Below are 18709 nucleotides of genomic sequence, written 5' to 3'. Positions count from 1 at the left end.
TCCAATGACGTACATTTTTTTCCTTTCTGTGACTCTTCCAGTCTCTCTGTCGTAACCTGCTGATGACACTCATGACCCTCTAAGATCAGCGCCCACTTCCCTCTGAGGACATCTTGTATTACGCTTCACAATAGTGAAGTACTGTTGATCAGTTGTCAAGTGTTTTCTTGGTCTCATTGGGTTAAAACGTGAACAGCATAATGATGAGCACTTTTTAAACACCAATTATTATTGAACTGAGAAATGTATTGGTTGATTTATGGAACAAACACCTATTGTGAATTTTGCCATTCAGCTCCTTGTTAGAGAACAGTTAGGTGGTGCAAAAAGTACTGAAATACTGAACATTTGGATACCTGCTTTCAAAGGTTAAGACAAAGTCAAAATAGGTTAACCTGTAAAGGTTAGAATGCATTTTAGGTTAATCCTTAAATGAGTAGTGTACAGTATATACACCGTATGTTGACAGTGGTCATCCGACTCAATCCCGCCTGAGGCTTGACCCCAACCTTCTACCATTTCCTGGGTTGAGAGTGGAGAGTACTAACCCACTGGTTAGTGCTACTCTTCAGGCTTTCGAGGAGTGATGGTGGACTAACGTACTTTTGAACAAGCTAGTATCCGTTACCCCTGAAAACCTCACTCCCAATCCAGGTGACGGCATCAATGTAATCGTGGTCATCTGGGGCGTTCCTTCCCACAGCTCGAAGCCCCCTGACAGGTTCAGAGTTGAGTGCCCTAACCAACAGATTAAAAGACCAGATTGCTAAATTAGCGGCTAGCGCTTCCCTAAAGGTTTTTCGAGCAGTGAGGTTTGACAAGCATCAATCACATATACAGCTCTGGAAAAAATTATGAGACTGCAAAATTTACAGTTTCTCTGATTTTACTATTTATAGGTATAGGTTGATTAAATTGGACATTTTAGTTTTATTCTATAAACTGCTGACAACTGCCACATTCGAAATACAAATATTTTAAATTGTTTACAGCATTTATTTGCAGAAAATGAAAAATTGCCAAGAGGTCCAATTTTTTTGGGCTAATGTTTTTTCAGAGGAGTATATTCACTCTTATTCATTACTCAAGCAATGGTTGCTAGTGGCATAGTTTGAGTTTTGATTTTCACTCTCTGGTGACCAGCTTTGTGTTTGACTTTATTTTGCTTTGGTTCATACAGCAGTTTGATACTGTATAAATTTGCAATCAATTCCGTGTTTCACATGTGTTGTTAGTCCTCAGTAGCGATGCCCTACTGTCACTGTCCATTACAAATTCATTTATTCCTTGTTCTCAGTGTCATTTGAGATCATGCATCCATCTGGCGACAGTACATCATACCACCCCATGGCCAATGAGTCATAAGACAACTTTTTTCAATCATACAATGTGCCATGAATTTTTTATTTCCACATGCACCATTTGCTTCAGATGTAAAATATGTCTGATTTTGGCATTGAGAAAGAGCCAAGTTGTTAACCTTATGAGCTGTAACAGTTGTTATCAGGGCATTTTATGCACACGGAAATTCGATCATTTGTTGAAGCAGAAGTCCACAACCTCCAAATTAGAATGCCCTTCCATCCATCCATCCATCTGCTTATCCTCACTAGGGTCACGGGCTGCTGGAGCCTATCCCAGCTGTCATCGGGCAGGAGGCGGGGTACACCCCGAACCTGTCTCCGGCCAATCGCAGGGCACATAGAAACAAACAACCACTCGCACTCACATTCACACCTACGGGCAATTTATAGTCTTCAATTAACCTAGCATGCATGTTTTTGGGATGTGGGAGGAAACCGGAGTGCCCGGAGAAAACCCACACAGGCACGGGAAGAACATGCAAACTCCACACAAGAGGGGCTGGGATTTGAACCCAGGTCCCCAGAACTGTGAGGCAGATGTGATAACCAGTCATCCACAGTGCCGATTAGAAAGTGGTAAAAGTTTGAGTTTAACCAATTTTTGGGTGGTAAAATACATGTCCAAAGTCATGCAAAACTTCACATCAGCAATTTACGTAAGAGACTCACCTCCCAGGCAAAACTCCTCTCTGCACCTTTGTATGTGTCCATCACATTTAGGTTGAGTACGTACATCACTTGCAGTTCAATGTGTTTTATTTATTTATTTATTTATTTTTATACATTTGCATGGCAAGTAACGATGTTAAAAACTATGATACGTCAGGCAAGCTGCCATCAGCAATCCCCTGTATTCACTTCTGTGTTCGCTCCACTTGGGTCACATATCATCCAATGTCTGGTTATAATGCAGGGGTAAAAAATTCAGCATGTACATGAATAAGATATTTACTAAGAAAGTAAACATGAATCAAACCACAGTGTCATCTAGCACAATTTATTCCACCATTTGTTTACAGTAGCTTTGTTTATGCATGTTTTTCTTTTTTAGTCGTCTTCGTAAAGCAGCTCTTGGCATTCTGAAGAGTGAGTAACATCTCACATGATTGTAATATTAAACAAATATTGTTAAATATGAACAAATAATTAAATAAGCCCCTAAAAGTAGATCTACAATGGGACCACAGAATAATTTTTTGGGTCCAAGTAGCTCACATTTCCACTTTGCCCCGACCTATGCTAGCAGGAACAGTAGCACAGATCAAAAGGCGCCTTTTGAATCTATCCGTCCATCCAATTTCCGAATCACTTATCTTCACCTGGGTCTCAGCTGACTTCGGACGAGAGTCGGGGTACACCCTGAACTGGTCACCAGCCAATCGCAGGGCACATATAGATAAACAACCATTTGCACTCACATTCACACCTACGGAAAATTTAGAGTCTTCAATTGACCTACCATGCATGTTTTCGGAATGTGGGGGGAAACCGGAGCACCCACGCGGGCATGGGAAGAACATGGAGACGCCACACAGGGAGGCCGGATTTTAACCCAGGTCCTCAATACAGTGAGGCAGATATGCTTACCAGTCATCTTACCAATCATACTCACAAAAAGTGGCACACATTGAGACACTCATACTCTTGAGGCTTTCACGAGGAAACAACCGTATGAAAAATCAGGCTCGTCTAAAAAAAGAAAGACAAACCAAAAGAGGTACATGTGTAATGTGTACAATATGCCACGTAGCTTCTCAGTAGCTGTAAACATCAGCAAAGTAAAGGGAGGACTGCCAGTCAAAGACAGGGAACATCAACATCTAGGCTGTAAACATTTGAATATGCATACCAACACACAGGCACACAGAGCACTTATCCGGTCAGAATCCAAACTTTCACTCAGTCACACATGCACAAAAGCCTGACATTACAGTACCCCAAAAATGTTACACAGTCAGAGAGTGTACTACATTGCTGGCCTTTCTTGTCCTCCCTAATATGGGAACAGAGCATGCTCAGACTGTTTCTCGGCAGACCTCCCCTCCATCCTGCCTTGGTATATGCTGTTGACATTTCTCCAAATCAGATCTATTTAGCTCAGTATTCACGGAGCATTCAGATTATTCCAGTATTTCTCAAACTGGCAAGGAAGAGTGTATAAGTGGGTGGCACACTTATGCCCCGAATGTTATGATGTCATTGAGGAGTTGACAACCAAGTGGCCCACACTGAATATTGTACAAGTTACTCTGTTCTTGTTGATTCAAACTGGTTTTCCTTAGGCTCCTGTTCCCTCTTCCTGGTGTGATTTGATTTCTGCCTCCTTCGTACTCAGTTGCCTTTTTTGTCAGTCTGTTTCCTCTCCGTTCCCAAGTTAAGGCCATGGGGAGGGCTGGAGACAAATTACTGGCAGACCTCGATCCTGACAAGAAGGAGGACCTGAAAATGTGATGGAGGCAACTGGCCGCACACGTTTGCGGAGGGAGATGAGGCAGGTGAAGCCCTTTGAAGGACTGTGAGGGTTGTCTTCAGTCTGTTAGCAGATGTTAGGTCTCTGGCAGAAAGGAAGGTCTCATGATGAGCAAATGGCAAATATTTTGGTTGGTTTTCATTTCAAGTAGTTATCTTCTAAGGGTAATATATTGATTTTGATATACATATTTTGATGGTTTCTTCTGATTTGGTTGCACCTGTGTCCAGATATCCCTGGGATGACCTTGAGCCATCAGAGAAACACAGAGAAAGAAGTGTGGAGGTAAACACATCAAAGCAAACAATTTCATAAGTTAAGGTTGATTGAACAACGTAGCAAAGGATGAAAAACACATTTACACCACTGCTTTTAAGTGGGGGTTAGTATCTTTTTAATCAATATGATCGTGTTCATTTTTTTTCTTGCTTTCAAAGCAAATGACATTATCCCTCATTTAATTATTCCAATTTTAATAAAAAATATTATTATTACCTTGCCAGTCTTGTCAGAGAGTCCTTATGTTTGTCATTTGTCATGCTTTTCTGAAGCAGATCCCAATCATCAGATTAATCCAGTAGCCTAACAACTAAAAACCTTGCTACGACGACAAAGCATTCTTGCGTCTCTTGAAAGGCACTCTATGAATTCAAGTTATCATTATTACTGGTCCCCATTATTAAAATCCAAGTGAGTCATGTATTTTTTTTTCGATCCATCCATCCATTGTCTTCCACTTATCCGGGGTCGGGTCGCGGGGGCAGTAGCTTTAGCAGGGAAGCCCAGACTTCCCTCTCCCAAGCCACTTCCTCTAGCTTTTCCGAGGGGATCCCAAGGTGTTCCCAGGCAAGCAGAGAGACGTAGTCTCTCCAGCGTATCCTGGGTCGTCCCTGGGGTCTCCTCCCGGTGGGACGTGCCTAACCAGGGAGGCGTCCAGGAGGCATCCTAAACAGATGCCCGAGCCACCTCATCTGGCTCTTCTTAATGCGGAAGAGCAGCGGCTCTACTCTGAGCACCTCCCGGATCAACGAGCTTCTCACCCTATCTCTGAGGGAGAGCCTGCGGAGGAAACTCATTTCAGCCGCTTGTATCTGGGATCTTGTTCTTTCGGTCACAACCCACAGCTCGTGACCATAGGTGAGGGTAGGAACGAAGATCGACCGGTGAATAGAGAGCTTCACCTTTCGGCTTAATTCCTTCTTCACCACAACAGACAGATACAAAGTCCGCAACACTGCAGACTCTGCACCAATTCGCCTGTCGATCTCCCGTTCCATTCTTCCCTCACTCATGAACAAGACCCCAAGATATTTGAACTCCTCCACTCACTCCGGTTTGTGTTTGTATACCTCGATGACATCCTCATTTTCTCCCGCTCCCCTGAAGAACATCGCATCCATGTACGCCAAGTCATTTAGTGTCTCCTTGAAAACCGTCTGTATGTTAAACCTGAAAAATGCGAATTCCACCTCTCCTCTGTACACTTCCTGGGCTACGTCATCTCTAGAGAACAACTACAACCCGACCCTGCCAAGATCCAAGCAGTTGTTAACTGGCCCACTCCCACCACCCGCAAAGAACTACAACGTTTCCTTGGATTCACCAATTTCTACCGTCGATACATCCGTAATTACAGCAAGGTTGCTATTGCCCTCACTAGCCTCACATCCACCAGCTCCCTCTTTCAAGGGACCCCGGCAGCATCCCAAGCATTCAGTCAACTCAAGACCCTGGTCACCAGTGCACCCATTCTTCGCCACCCTGACCCCTCCCTCCAGTTCGTGGTCGAGGTTGACGCCTCGGACATGGGAGCAGGGGCTGTCCTCTTGCAGTGAGACCCCACGACCCAGAAACTTCACCCCTGTGCCTTTTTTTCCCGTCGCCTGTCCCCTGCCGAGAGAAACTAAGATGTCAGCAACAGAGAGCTACTGGCCATTGTATGGGCCTTGGAAGATTGGATGCACTGGCTGCAGGGGACTTAACTACCATTCATCATTTGGACAGACCACAAGAATCTCTCTTACCTCCGTTCCGCCAAACACCTTAACCCTTGACAAGCTCGCTGGGCTCTCTTCTTGAGCAGGTTTAATTTCAATCTCTCCTTCCGTCCTGGCTCCAAAAACAGCAAACCCGATGCCCTGTCTCGACTTTACTCACCCCCACCAGCCCTGACAAACCGCATCGCATTCTTTCTTTCTCTTGCTTCGTTGGAGCAGCCACTTGGCAGATCGAACAGGTGGTTAAGGAGGCCCAAAAGACTCACCCAGATCCCAAGACTGGGCCTACAAACTGCCTGTTCGTACCAGATTCTGCACGCTCTGATGTTCTTCAGTGGGCTCAGAACTCCAAACTCACCTGTCATCCTGGCATCACCCGCACCATTCAGTTCATCCGGCAGCATTTCTGGTGGACCATTTTTGTTCAAGTATTCGTCCAAGCCTGCTCCTTCTGTGCCCGAGGGAAGTCTCCACACCTGCCCCCAGCTGGGTTGCTGCGTCCATTGCCTATCCTTAGCCGACCTTGGTCCCATATCGCTATGGACTTCATTTCCAGTCTACCTCCTTCTGAAGGTAACGCTATCATTCTCACTATTGTCGATCACGTTTTCAAATCTGTCCATTATGTACCCCACCCCAAACTACCATCCGCCTTCGAAACTGCTAACCTCCTTGTCCAGCATGTCTTTAGACTCCACGGTATTCCCATCGATATTGTCTCTGACAGAGGTCTTCAGTTCTCATCCCTGGTATGGAAGGAATTCTGTAAAGCGGTGGCCACAGCAGCCAGCTTGTCGTCAGGATACCATCCGCAGACCAACGGCAAGACGAAGCGGGCAAACCAATCCCGAGAATCAGCCCTCCGTTGTGTTGCCGCAAGCAACCCCTCCTCCTGGAGCTCATTCCTCCCATGGATTGAGTACGCCCACAACTCCCTCACCAGTTCCACTACCGGTATGTCCCCATTCATGGCTTGCTATGGTTACCAACCGCCATTATTCAAAGAACAGAAACAGGCAGTGGCAGTCCCCACAGTCAAGAATCATCTCCAGAGAATCCAGGCAGTGTGGGAAGACGTCCGTGCAGCATTGATCCAGTCCGCCGCACGCAATAAACGGCTCACGGACTTTCTTCTCCCGACCTCCCGCTTCAAACGGAATCCCGTAAACTCACTCCCTATTTCATTGGACCTTTCCCAATTACCAAAATCATCAATCCCAATTCCGTCCAGTTGAGGTTTCCACAGTCCTTAAAGATTCACCCAACCTGCGACCTAAACCCTCCGGCCGAACCCCCCCGGATTATTGACGACCATCCGGCCTTCACGGTTTCACGCATCCTCTACGTGAGGCCTAGGTGGAGGGGGTTCAAGTACCTGGTCGAATGGGAAGGGTATGGGCCGGAGGAGCGGTCTTGGATTTCCTGGAAGCTTATACTCGATCATACCCTTTTGGATGACTTCTACGCGGATCACCCTGGGAAGCCTGGAAGGACGCCGGGAGGTGTCCGTTGAGAGGGGGGTACTGTCATATACTGCCCTGCAGTTCCATTATTGGAGCCGGGAGGGCGTTTTGCATCCTCTCTCTCTCCCCCCTCCCCTCTCTGTTTTCAGCACCTGTTCCCAATCAGCCTCATCACCACCGGTATAAAAGCCTGCCTGTTCCAGGAAATCCTCGCCAACTGCAATCAGTTACTTCCAGCGGTAGCACGGCCCATTTACCTCACGTAATTCATTGTTCCCTTTTTTGACTCCTCTGTCTCCTTGTTCTCAGTGTTTTCCCCCCATGTTCCTGATCCACGTCATTCCTGCCGCCAAGCCACCCGCCTGTCCACGGCATCGCCTGCCAACCCACCTAGGAGAACCGCCATTACCTTTCCTCAATAAACTGTTCATTATTTTACATCTGGCTCCGCCTGCTCTTGGATCCAGCTACTCCCCATACAAAAGGAACCTTGCTATAATATTCAAAGTTAAAGTCTGCCTATGTGTTTTGGTTACACACTCAGCGTCGCCCTATGTATTCACAGTACACACGTGTGTGCCTCACCTTGAACAGTATTGTCAGTGGACCTGTGGTCAGTCAATCTGAAGGGTGTTCGGGGCAGGACCGGTTGATCTCGAACCACGAGTCTATACAGCTGCAAACACGCACACGCACCCGCGCACACACGCACAGACACACACACACACGCACACCACACGTTCTGTGAAATGATTCATTACAAGAACTTGCGAATAGTTAATATAAAAACAGTGGGGGGTGTTTTTGCCTTTGCGTCACCTTTTGTGGTAGATACAGAGGCACGGCAGCCTGGCTATGGTGTCTCCTTGCTGCAGTTCCTCAAGACAGATCACGCATTCGCCAGCGTCCCTCGCCAACACATCATCTAAAGAGGCAAGCACGCACAACCAAATAAAATATATGCACTCAAAGAAAAAAAAACAATTAAAGTCGACAAATGTAACAGTGAGCCATTTGGAGATACATTTGTTACAGCACATACAGTACACAGGAGAACATCGTCAAGATCACAAGAAATAAATTAAATAAATAAACCTTCATTTCCCACTGTTGTTTTATTTTATATTGTATTTGTTGGACATTTTTGTTTTGGATAAAAATACTGGCACCCCTCGACACAAACACTATTTTCCCTGACTGTCTGAAATGAAATCATACTGAACTTTGCCTGTTTTTAGGTCATTAAGCATTACCAAAATTATCTCAATTTGCTAAATGTTACAATAATGAGAGTATTATTTTTAGACAAATATATACTGTATATCAGAGGTCTCAAAAAGTACTGGTATTCAGTACTTAAGTAAAAGTACTGATACAAAAAACAAAACAAAACAAAAAAAACTGGTAACAATAAAAGTGCTGAAGCCATTCCTTGAGTAAAAGTACAAAAGTACACACATATAATTGTACTTAAGTAAAAAGAGTAAAAAATAAATAAATATTATTAATTATATATTACATTAATATTAATATAATCTTCTTTTCCTTTCGGCTTGTCCCTTTAGAGGTCGCCACAGCGCGTCATCCTTTTCCATGTAAGCCTATCTCCTGCATCCTCCTCTCGAACACCAACTGTCCTCATATCTGTCATGGGTGTGTGTTCTGGTTTTTGTCTTCCCCGTTTCATACACACCTGCTCCTGAGAGCATCATCACCACCTGTGCCTCGTTCACCCTCAGTACCCCTTGCATTTAACCTCGTCTCTCATTCTTTCTCGTCGCCAGTTCGTTGTACTTTGTCGTCGCGTTCCAGCATTTCTTGTTTCCACGTCAAAGACTCACAATAAGACTAGACCCTGTTCCGATTATCGACCTCGACATTTTGCCTCACGTTTTTGGATACTGTTTGGATACTGGATACAAACTGTCCATTTGTTTTGGAGTCGTGCATTTTTGGGTCCTATCCTCTGTTCCGTTCATGGCAGAACGAACTGGCCATAACATGGACCCAGCAGACTCAGACCCGGTGCGCAAAGCCCTTCAAGCGCAGGGTCAACGCCTCTCGAAGCAGGATGAGCAGCTTGCTGCCCTCCACCTTCATCTAGAGGGATTATCAGAACATCAGGACAATATGATGAGACAAGGTCTTATGAAAATGATTCAAAAGAAAGAACTAGTTGGCACAACACCCGATACCGCCACGGTACCAACATTTCCATGTGAAGCAGTTACCATGCAGCCACCTGCCACCTCCGCTGCTGTCTGCCCACAGCTCTTTCGACCGGAGAGGCTCTCTGGAGATTCTGGGAACATTAACCCGTTCATCACTCAGTGCGAACTCCACTTTGAGCTACAGGCAGCTGCCTTCCCCACTGAGCGGGCAAAAATCACTTTTGTCATTTCCGACCTGACTGGTCGTGCGGAGGCGTGGGCTACTGCTGAATGGAGCCGCAATTCCGTTGCGTGTCATTCGTGGGCTTTATTCGTAAAGACGATGGAGCACATTTTTCAGTTTTCCACACCAGATCGTGAAGCAGATCGCTCGCTTGTCACCTTACACCAGGGGTGCCCAAACTTTTTGGCTCAGGGGCCACATTGACGTAAAAATTGTCATACGGGCCAGCATGAATTTTACATGCTACTGACGAGGGGGAATGCTTTTTTGTATTTATTTTTATTTTACTTTGTTTTACTATGCTGTCTGCTGCTAGGTAGATCTGATAACTGCCTGACCTGGATAAATGAAGGTTACAATAAAAATTAATTAAATGCAAAATAAAGTATTTTTATGAAATTTTACTCAAACTCAAACTTTATTTATCAGAATCAACAAACAACATGTTTGCATTAATGTGAAGGGTAATACTGAGATCTCGACTGCAGTAAATGGGGCAGGTCTGGCTCAAAAGCGGTGGTTTTAATGCGCAAGATGTCACGCAGGTGGGAGTCACTTAGTCTTGTCCTCACGCGATTCTTATTCATGTTCATGACTGAGAATGTCTTCTTGCACAAATATGTCGAGCCAAACAAGCTCAACATTTCCTTAGCAAATGTACGAATCTCTTGGAACCTGTCTTTATCCAGCTGCTGGTAAAAGTTGACAAGAGGGAGTTGTTGGTACCGGCTGCGACACTCCGTGTCACACTGCAGCTCAATGAGCTTCAACTGCAGGTGGGCTGGAACGTCACTGAGATCCACGGAAACAGAAGAAGAAAAAAGCGTGATCTCCTTTTCAATAGTTGCAAAATCCCTGAAACGCTGTTGAAACTCGTCAGTCAGAGATGAAATGTTTGCGGCATACCTCCTCATTTGCGCACTGATATTGTGCGCTGGAAAACAGGTCATTATTTCTTGCAGAGATTGGAAATGTGTGGTATTGGGCTGCGTTTGTGACAGGTGGGTTTGGAAAAGTAGCACCTTGGTCCAAAAGACTAATATGTGAATACAGTTGGTTTATCAATGCATTTTGCCCCTGAAGGCTCGTGTTCAGGGCGTTCAGATGTCGGGTTATGTCAACTAAAAATCCAAAATCAGACAGCCAAACAGGATCGGTTAGTTCTGGCATCGGTTGTCCCTTTTTTACCAAGAATTGTCCAATTTCCGATTTGAGTGAGTAGAAACGCTGCGGTGCAGACCCCCGACTGAGCCATCTTACATCGGTGTGATACACAACATCTCCGTATTCAGCGTGGATATCCAGAAGAAATTGTTGAAACTGGCGGTGGGACAGGGCTTTGGAGCGAATAGAATTAATAGCCTTTATCACCGGTTTCATAACGTGATCATATTTCAGATGTTTGGCACATAGAACTTGTTGGTGAATAATACAATGGAGTTTTATAGCTTTACCTCCTTCTTCGCTTACTTTGTTACACACTAGGGTTGATAATCCACTGTGCTCGCCAACCATGGCAGGTGCGCCATCCGTAATAATACCCGTGATTTTATTCCACTGTAATTTTATGTCATCTACGGCGGAACAAACAGAAGCAAATAAATATTTCCCTCTTCTTTGGTCCTTAAGGCTCTGGAGGTCAAGTAGCTCTTCATGCCCGTTCATTTCACTGTCCATTCCTCTAAAAAAAATCAGTAACTGAGCGGTGTCGGATGCATCCGTGATTTCGTCACAGGCTAACGAAATAAATTCTCTTAATATCAGAACAAACTTCTTCAATCCTCCGTGACACAGTGCTCGGAGCCAGTCAAACATTGGCGAACTGTTGCTTTTTCTCAGGACAAATGTTCTCCACCATTTTCATCACACGGTCTTTAATAAATTCACCCTCAGTAAAAGGTTTGCAGTGCTTGTCAGCGTTGCCACGTCATAGCTTGCCTTTGTTGCATTTTCATTCGACTCACTGGCTCTTGTGAAAAAGTGTTGCTGTGCCGTTAAACCAGCTTCCAGTTGCTTCAATTTTTCACAGCGTTCGTTCCCAGTTAGCTTGTCATAATTAGCATGTTTCATCTGGTAGTGTCTCTTTATATTGAACTCCTTGAACACAGCCACAGTCTCTTGGCAAATTAGGCAGATGCAGTTGTTTCTAAATTCAGTGAAAAAATATTCAGACTTCCATTTGTCCTGGAAACGGGGGCCCTCGCTATCAACTTTCATTTTCTTATTTCCAGTTGCCATATTAGAAATGGGCAAAAAACACATCATGCGCAAAACGGCCCCGTGAGAGTTCGGCCACAAGTTTACTGCCATACTGTGGTGAAATATAAAATTGCGTGTGTATTTTGTACTGCCGGGCCACATATTGATTTTATGACAGAGGCTTTGGGCCAGTGGAAATATGAACATGGGCCGGATTTGGCCCGGGGGCCGGACTTTGGGCATGTCTGCCTTACACCAAGGCAAGTGCGGGGTTTCAGATTACGCGATTAAGTTTCGCATTCTAGCAGCTGAGAGTCAGTGGAGTAACAGGGCACTGCTCGATGCATTTTTTTCAAGGACTATCCCCCGCCGTATAGGATCATTTGGTCCTGCTAGACCTGCCGACCGACTTGGACACTCTCATCGTTCTCGCCGTAAAAATCGACAAGAGGCTTTTGGATCGCGAGCTGGACGGAGTTCGGCGGAGGGCTGCGTCACCGCTCACTTGGAGGACGAGCCTCGGTGACCAGCCAAACCAAGGCAGATCCCCTGTTTCCGGTCTCAATCCACTGGCTAGCGTCACCACGGATGAACCCATGCAACTGGGGAGGTTCTGTCTCTCCCCTGAGGAATGTCAACGGCGGCTGAGAGATGGGCGGTGCTTCTACTCCGGGCAGATGGGTCATTCCGTGAACAACTGTCACGTCAAGGTTGCCACCTTGACGGAAGAGGTAAGTCTGAATTTCATTAAGGAAGACCCTACCCGGATTCTTCCTAAAGTGACACTATGCTCTCCTGATGAAGAAATTCATACAACTGTATTAATTGACTCTAACTTACTCAACTCCCTCCTCGTTAGATGTATACACCTTAGAACCTTTCAAATAAAACGCCACCGCAACACCTATGCTGCAGATGGCAGTTTTATGGGCAAGATCACTCACCGCACCCAAACACGCACATTGACATTTCCTGATTCCCACTCGGAACGCATTAGTTTTCATGTTTTTGACGCCATGAATCATGACCTTATTTTAGGGAACCCATGGTTGAAATTACATAACCCCAACATTGACTGGTCCTCTGGGCAGCTTATGTCATGGGGCAGCAATTGCGCCCAGAACGGTTTCAAGCCTCCATGTGATGTTCATGTTTCAAATGACAATCCACAGACCCCATCTGGGGATCCTGATTTATCTCAAGTGCCCACCTGTTACCAGGACATTAAAGACGTTGTTTTCCAAGTCCAAGGCCAAATCCTTTCCACCCCACAGACCTTATGACTGTGCTGTTGACTTGCTGCCTGGAACCACAACCCCACGAGGGATGTTATTCTCTCTTTCAGGGCCAGAACACAATGCGATGAAGGAGTATGTGGATGAATCACAAACAGCTGGGATTATTCGCCCATCTTCATCCCCTGCGGGAGCCGGATTTTTCTTTGTGGACAAGACTCTGCGACCCTGTATCGATTACCGGGGTCTCAACGACATAACAGTGAAAAACAGGTACCCTCTTCCTCTTGTCTCCACCGCCTTTGAGTTCCTGGAGGGAGCCAAGGTTTTCACCAAACTAGACTTAAGAAATGCATATCATCTAGTCAGGATAAGGGAGGGGGATGAATGGAAAACAGCATTCAACACACCAACGGGACATTACGAGTATTTGGTGATGCCTTTTGGACTAACTAACGCTCCAGTTGTGTTCCAGAACGTTGTCAATGATGTCCTGCGTGACATGTTGAATGTGTATGTTTTTGTATATTTGGACGATATTTTGATATTCTCCCCGGATGAGGAGACTCACATAATTCATGTCCGCTCTGTGTTGCAGCAGTTACTGCAGAATGAACTATATGTCAAGGCTGAGAAATGTGAGTTCCACAAGGCGTCCGTTTCTTTTCTGGGGTTCGTGCTGGCTCCAGTTGAAATCAAAATGGACCCTTGCAAAGTTGATGCCGTGACTAATTGGCCCACTCCCACATCACGCAAAGATGTACAAAGGTTCTTCGGGTTCGCTAATTTCTACAGAAAGTTAATTAGAATTTTCAGTTCTGTAGGCTCGCCTTTGCATGATCTTACCTCGCCACACAGACCTTTCGTTTGGAACCCACTTTGTCAGGCAGCTTTTCAGAAACTTAAATCGACCTTTACCTCCGCTCCCATCGTTACTTCGCCAGATCTCAAACAGCAGTTTGTGGTAGAAGTTGATGCGTCTGATGCCGGTATAGGAGCAGTGCTCTCCCAGAAATCTCTCAAGGATGGTAAATTACATCCTTGTGCTTATCTCTCCAAAACACTGACCCCAGCTGAGAGAAATTATGACATTGGTGACCGTGAATTGCTGGCAGTCAAGGTGGCTTTGGTGGAGTGGAGGCACTGGCTAGAGGGGGCACATACTCCGTTTTTAGTATGGACAGATCACAAGAACCTGGAATATCTTAAATCTGCTAAGAGATTAAATGCGAGGCAGGCTAGTTGGGCTCTGTTTTTCACTAGATTCAATTTCACGTTATGACTACTACTTGTAGTTGTGTGTGTTTTCTCTACTTATGTGTTGTGCAATCATTTTGTTTCTGCGTTGAGTAAGGTTAGTATTTTGTTTAGGGACCACCCTTTGTGTTGGGAATAGAAATAGCTGTACTTTTGGCTACCGCGAATAATTAGAATCAATTACTGTATGCAGATATGTTCAAAGGTTTTTATGTTTCAACCGTGAGTTACTTCCGCTCACATGTATTTATTGAGAGACGGTACATCAACATCTCATAATACAGTGCTAATTCCCTATGCAAATGCCAGCGATTAACAGGTCATGCCTTTTCAAAATAGAAAACCATTTCACAAAGCAATTTTTTTGGGGCGCTGCCCTAAAAATATATGCTGCCCTGTGTATGTACAAATTGCACATACCAGAAACCGCCACTTCATATACATTTATGGGCTGGGAAAGTTGCTGCCAGGAGTGTGATAATACCTGATGGGGAGACTCATCTTCAAAAGCCCTTGACAAAAGACCAGACAACACATTGTTATGGCTGCTGCCATGGCCACGACATTCCTTAAAAAACACATACGACCATATTTGGAGTGGCACAGTCCTGGTGAGCTGACCTTATGTGGGCTTTATAAGGTGGTGTTTATCTCAACCGATATTGACCAGGCCTTCCTCTTGAGTACTGCAGAACACTATATTGGTACTTGCTTGCTGGAAATAAAGTTCAATTTGTTCAACAAGCAATGTATCCAGTTTTTCTTCATCATTTCTTTTTGTATTTTGCTTTGTTATACTCTGGTGTCTGCAGCTCGGTCGGCATTGCAAATGAGAATCAGTTCGCAATTGCCTTACCAGGATAGATTAGATTAGATTAGATTAGATAGATAGATAGACAGATAGATAGATAGATAGATAGAAAGATAGCTAGATAGATAGATAGATAGATAGATAGATAGATAGATAGATAGATAGATAGATAGATAGATAGATAGATAGATAGATAGATAGATAGATAGATAGATAGATAGATGGATAGATGGATGGATGGATGGATGCAACATCATCATCTTGGGGAGCCACTTCTCCGCAAGATGATGATCGCCGGGTGTGCTGGAGCCTATCCCAGCTATCATCGGGCAGGAGGTGGGATAGACCCTGTACTGGTTTCCAGCCAATCACAGGGCACATATAAATAAACAACCATTCGCACTCACATTCACACCTACGGGCAATTTAGAGTCTTCAATTAACCTACCATACATGTTTTTGGGATGTGGGAGGAAACCGGAGTGCCCGGAGAAAACCCACGCAGGCACGGGGAGAACATGCAAACGCTACACAGGCGGGGCCGAGATTTGAACCCCGGACCTCAGAACTGTGAGGCAGACGCTCTAACCAGTTGTTTACCGTGCCGCACGTGTTTTACTGTATATGAAACAAAAATAGAAGCACATCAGCCACCTACAGTCAGCAGTAATAGTGGCTACAATACTCTCAATCTCTGCCATTGCTTCTCTACGAATTTATCCAGTATATGGAATACAGATTCATAAGAAAAACTGTCTGACTGACATACAGTATACAGTATATTGAATAGAGATATGTCCAATTCAGAATCAGAATCCACTTTAATGTCCAAGTTTGTTACAAGACAGACAATGGATTTGTTTCATAATAAAAACTAACTGACATACATTATACACTAGTTCAGCTCATTACCAGATGCAGCAATCTAGATCAACAGAATTGCTCAGATTATGTTAACTAGTCACGTCACACGTTTGCAGATGCGGAATTTGGTGAGGGTCATCTGTGCCCGAAAGACCAATGACAAAATTGGTATAATCACAAGGCTGTTTGAAAGCCAAACTTACTTAGGTGTAACTGGATGTGGTAGGGCTATGGCCTCCTGCCCCCAATACAGAGCAGACACTGTTTAGATCATTGCATTTAGCAAGGCCAACACACTACATTGCACAGTACAATGCATATGCCAAAAGGGGATGCAAGTATCAGTGATCCCGCAAAATATAATTCTTGCACAGCCTATTGTTGAAATTCAAAAAATTCTGACGTAAACATTATATATTGCAACTAATTCATGTATGGACACACACACACTTATAACATCCATTACTTTACTTGCAATTCTGTGGTGGGACCTATCGCTTCCAGACAGAAAGAGTCTACTGTCCTATTTGATAAGCATACACCAATAGATATTGTTTGCCCCAATTAGAAATGTTAGCATTACAGCATAGCAGAAACTTCAATCCATCAATGTTCTATACTGTATGTCCTTGTTGGGTTACTAGTGAGTTGGAGCCTATCCCAGCTAACGAGAGGGGAGGTACACTCTGAATTGGTCGGCAGTTAATCACAAGGCACATATCGACAGACAACCTTTCGCAACCACATTCACGCTTGTAGAGCGTAATGTAGAGTCTTCAACGCAAGCAGGGAGCGAATATGCACACACCACACACACAGGGTGAGATCTGAACCCAAAACATAGCTACTATGAGGCAGACATGCTAATCACTACATCAACGTGCTGCCCTACAATTTAATCTTAAACTACATAATTAACACATATAGATATGCGGGATATTCATGAATTACCATGTAAAGTTTGACTGTCCCAATTTATGTATTGTCAGAACACACTAGATGCAGATGTTTCTGCATTCTGTTGTGTTGCGCAAATACAGTATATATTTCAGTTATAAAATGGTAACATATTGCACATTGATGGTTAGAATGTAAATCCTGCTGGATCATGGCAGATGTCGAGATGACAAGAATTTTGGATTTTAGGGTTCAGCAACAAAGCTGCGAGCATTAAAGTGATCCTCACTGCTGCTCCATTTCCATCACCTGTGTTTGTGTATATACAGCGCAAGGTTATGCTTTTGCTGATGCCTCCCCAGTCACGAGACCATCCACTTAATTTTGTGATGTATGAAACTGCACATGTGGGGACTCAATTTGTCTCAGTCCTCAGCTGGCTGCTCACCCATCCCTGTCCTACTTCTGACTCTCAGGCTGGCATCCAGCACCTTTACATCAATTACAAATTAAACAAAGACACCCAGTGTTTTCCTAAGTCACATTCACTCTTTTTTCCTAAAAGCTTGTCCTCTTCTGACCGGGCTGCATAAGAAATCTTTTCCTTCCTCTCCTAGCCTGATTTGTACAGTTTGTTAGAATGAAAATCCCACCCACCCATTGCTCTCCCGATGAGTGGTTATATTTAGCGGAGAGGTCTTAAAATGTCATCATCTGAAGTCAAAGCCAAGAAAAGATCTGATGGTCACTTCACATGCTATTTCAACTCCAGCCACATGCCTCCGATTTCCCTTTCTAAAATGTATCTGTCACTAAAACGACCTGCAAAGCATTAACACTAAAGGATAAAATAAAAAATAAATAGTCAAAGTAGAAGGGTAATGATGATTAAATGAATATAAAATTACATTGTGTATCACGCAGAGGTGTCAAGTAAAAAAAGAGAAATACTTTGTTACCTTACTGAAGTAGAAATTTTAGGTATCCATACTGGAGTGTTTATTTTTCCAACCTACTTTTTACTTCTACTCCTTACATTTTCCCATAAATAGCTGTACATATTATTCTTTACAGTTTTAAAAAGCCTATTTAATATAGATATTATCATAATATAATATAATAATAATAATATAATATTCATAAAAATCTAATAAAATAAAGAATGGCTGGACAGAAAGAGCTTCAGACAAAAAGGCATAATGGCACAGCTTTTCCTTTTACCCTCTCGTCTCATTCGTTATCAGCCATCAGGGCACTCCATCGCTGTGGATCCCATCTTCTTAAAGACAGTTTTATTCTGCTCGCTCTGTTGCTGTCCCTCAATCCGTCACTCAATCTCCCTTTTTTTTCTCACAGCATGAATGCAGCTGTAGGCATGAAACTTGCATTGTTTTTTTTACAGAACCGGTCTCATGGGCCTAGCAGGCTGCTATTTGTGGCGCTGTAAATTGAACCCCTCCTCCCCGCCTTTTACATGAGATAGTCTGTGTAGTTACTGTATTAGAGTTAATAATAACACAGTAACATCACGGTGGAACGGTGAACGACTGGTTAGCACATCTGCCTCACAGTTCTGAGGGCCCGGGTTCAAATCCGGCCTCGCCTGTGTGGAATTTGCATGTTCTCCCCGTACCTGCGTGGGTTTTCTCCGGGTACTCCGGTTTCCTCCCACATTCCAAAAACATGCAACAAAACAGGTCAATTAAAGTTAGAAAACAAAACAAAAAAACAAAGGCTTCACTTTTATTTGATCGACTA

The 18709-nt window shown here is 44.2% G+C and overlaps 1 protein-coding gene across 2 annotated transcripts in view; it reads right to left on the bottom strand.

Moving 5' to 3' along the window:
- Positions 1-2157: 2157 nt before the first annotated feature.
- znrf1 (zinc and ring finger 1) overlaps positions 2158-18709 on the bottom strand; it is a 39926-nt gene continuing 23374 nt past the window's right edge. Inside the window, exons 3-6 of one of the 2 annotated variants that reach the window (XR_009768591.1) lie at positions 8114-8219; positions 7880-7970; positions 4022-4080; positions 2158-3918 (exon numbers count right to left, since the gene is read on the bottom strand). Coding sequence is in view for 1 of the 2 variants with exons in the window: in XM_061677302.1 (XP_061533286.1) it covers positions 7913-7970; positions 8114-8219 (164 nt within the window). In the remaining variant the exon portion in view is untranslated. Of the gene's footprint in view, positions 4081-7879; positions 7971-8113; positions 8220-18709 lie in introns of both variants that reach the window. The other variant, XM_061677302.1, reaches the window with a different exon arrangement.

The sequence above is a fragment of the Phycodurus eques genome, chromosome 5, assembly GCF_024500275.1.
Source record: "Phycodurus eques isolate BA_2022a chromosome 5, UOR_Pequ_1.1, whole genome shotgun sequence".
NCBI classification, from domain to species: domain Eukaryota; kingdom Metazoa; phylum Chordata; class Actinopteri; order Syngnathiformes; family Syngnathidae; genus Phycodurus; species Phycodurus eques.
The sequence above is the reverse complement of the archived record's forward strand: the minus strand, read 5'-3'. Positions and strand labels throughout refer to the sequence as shown.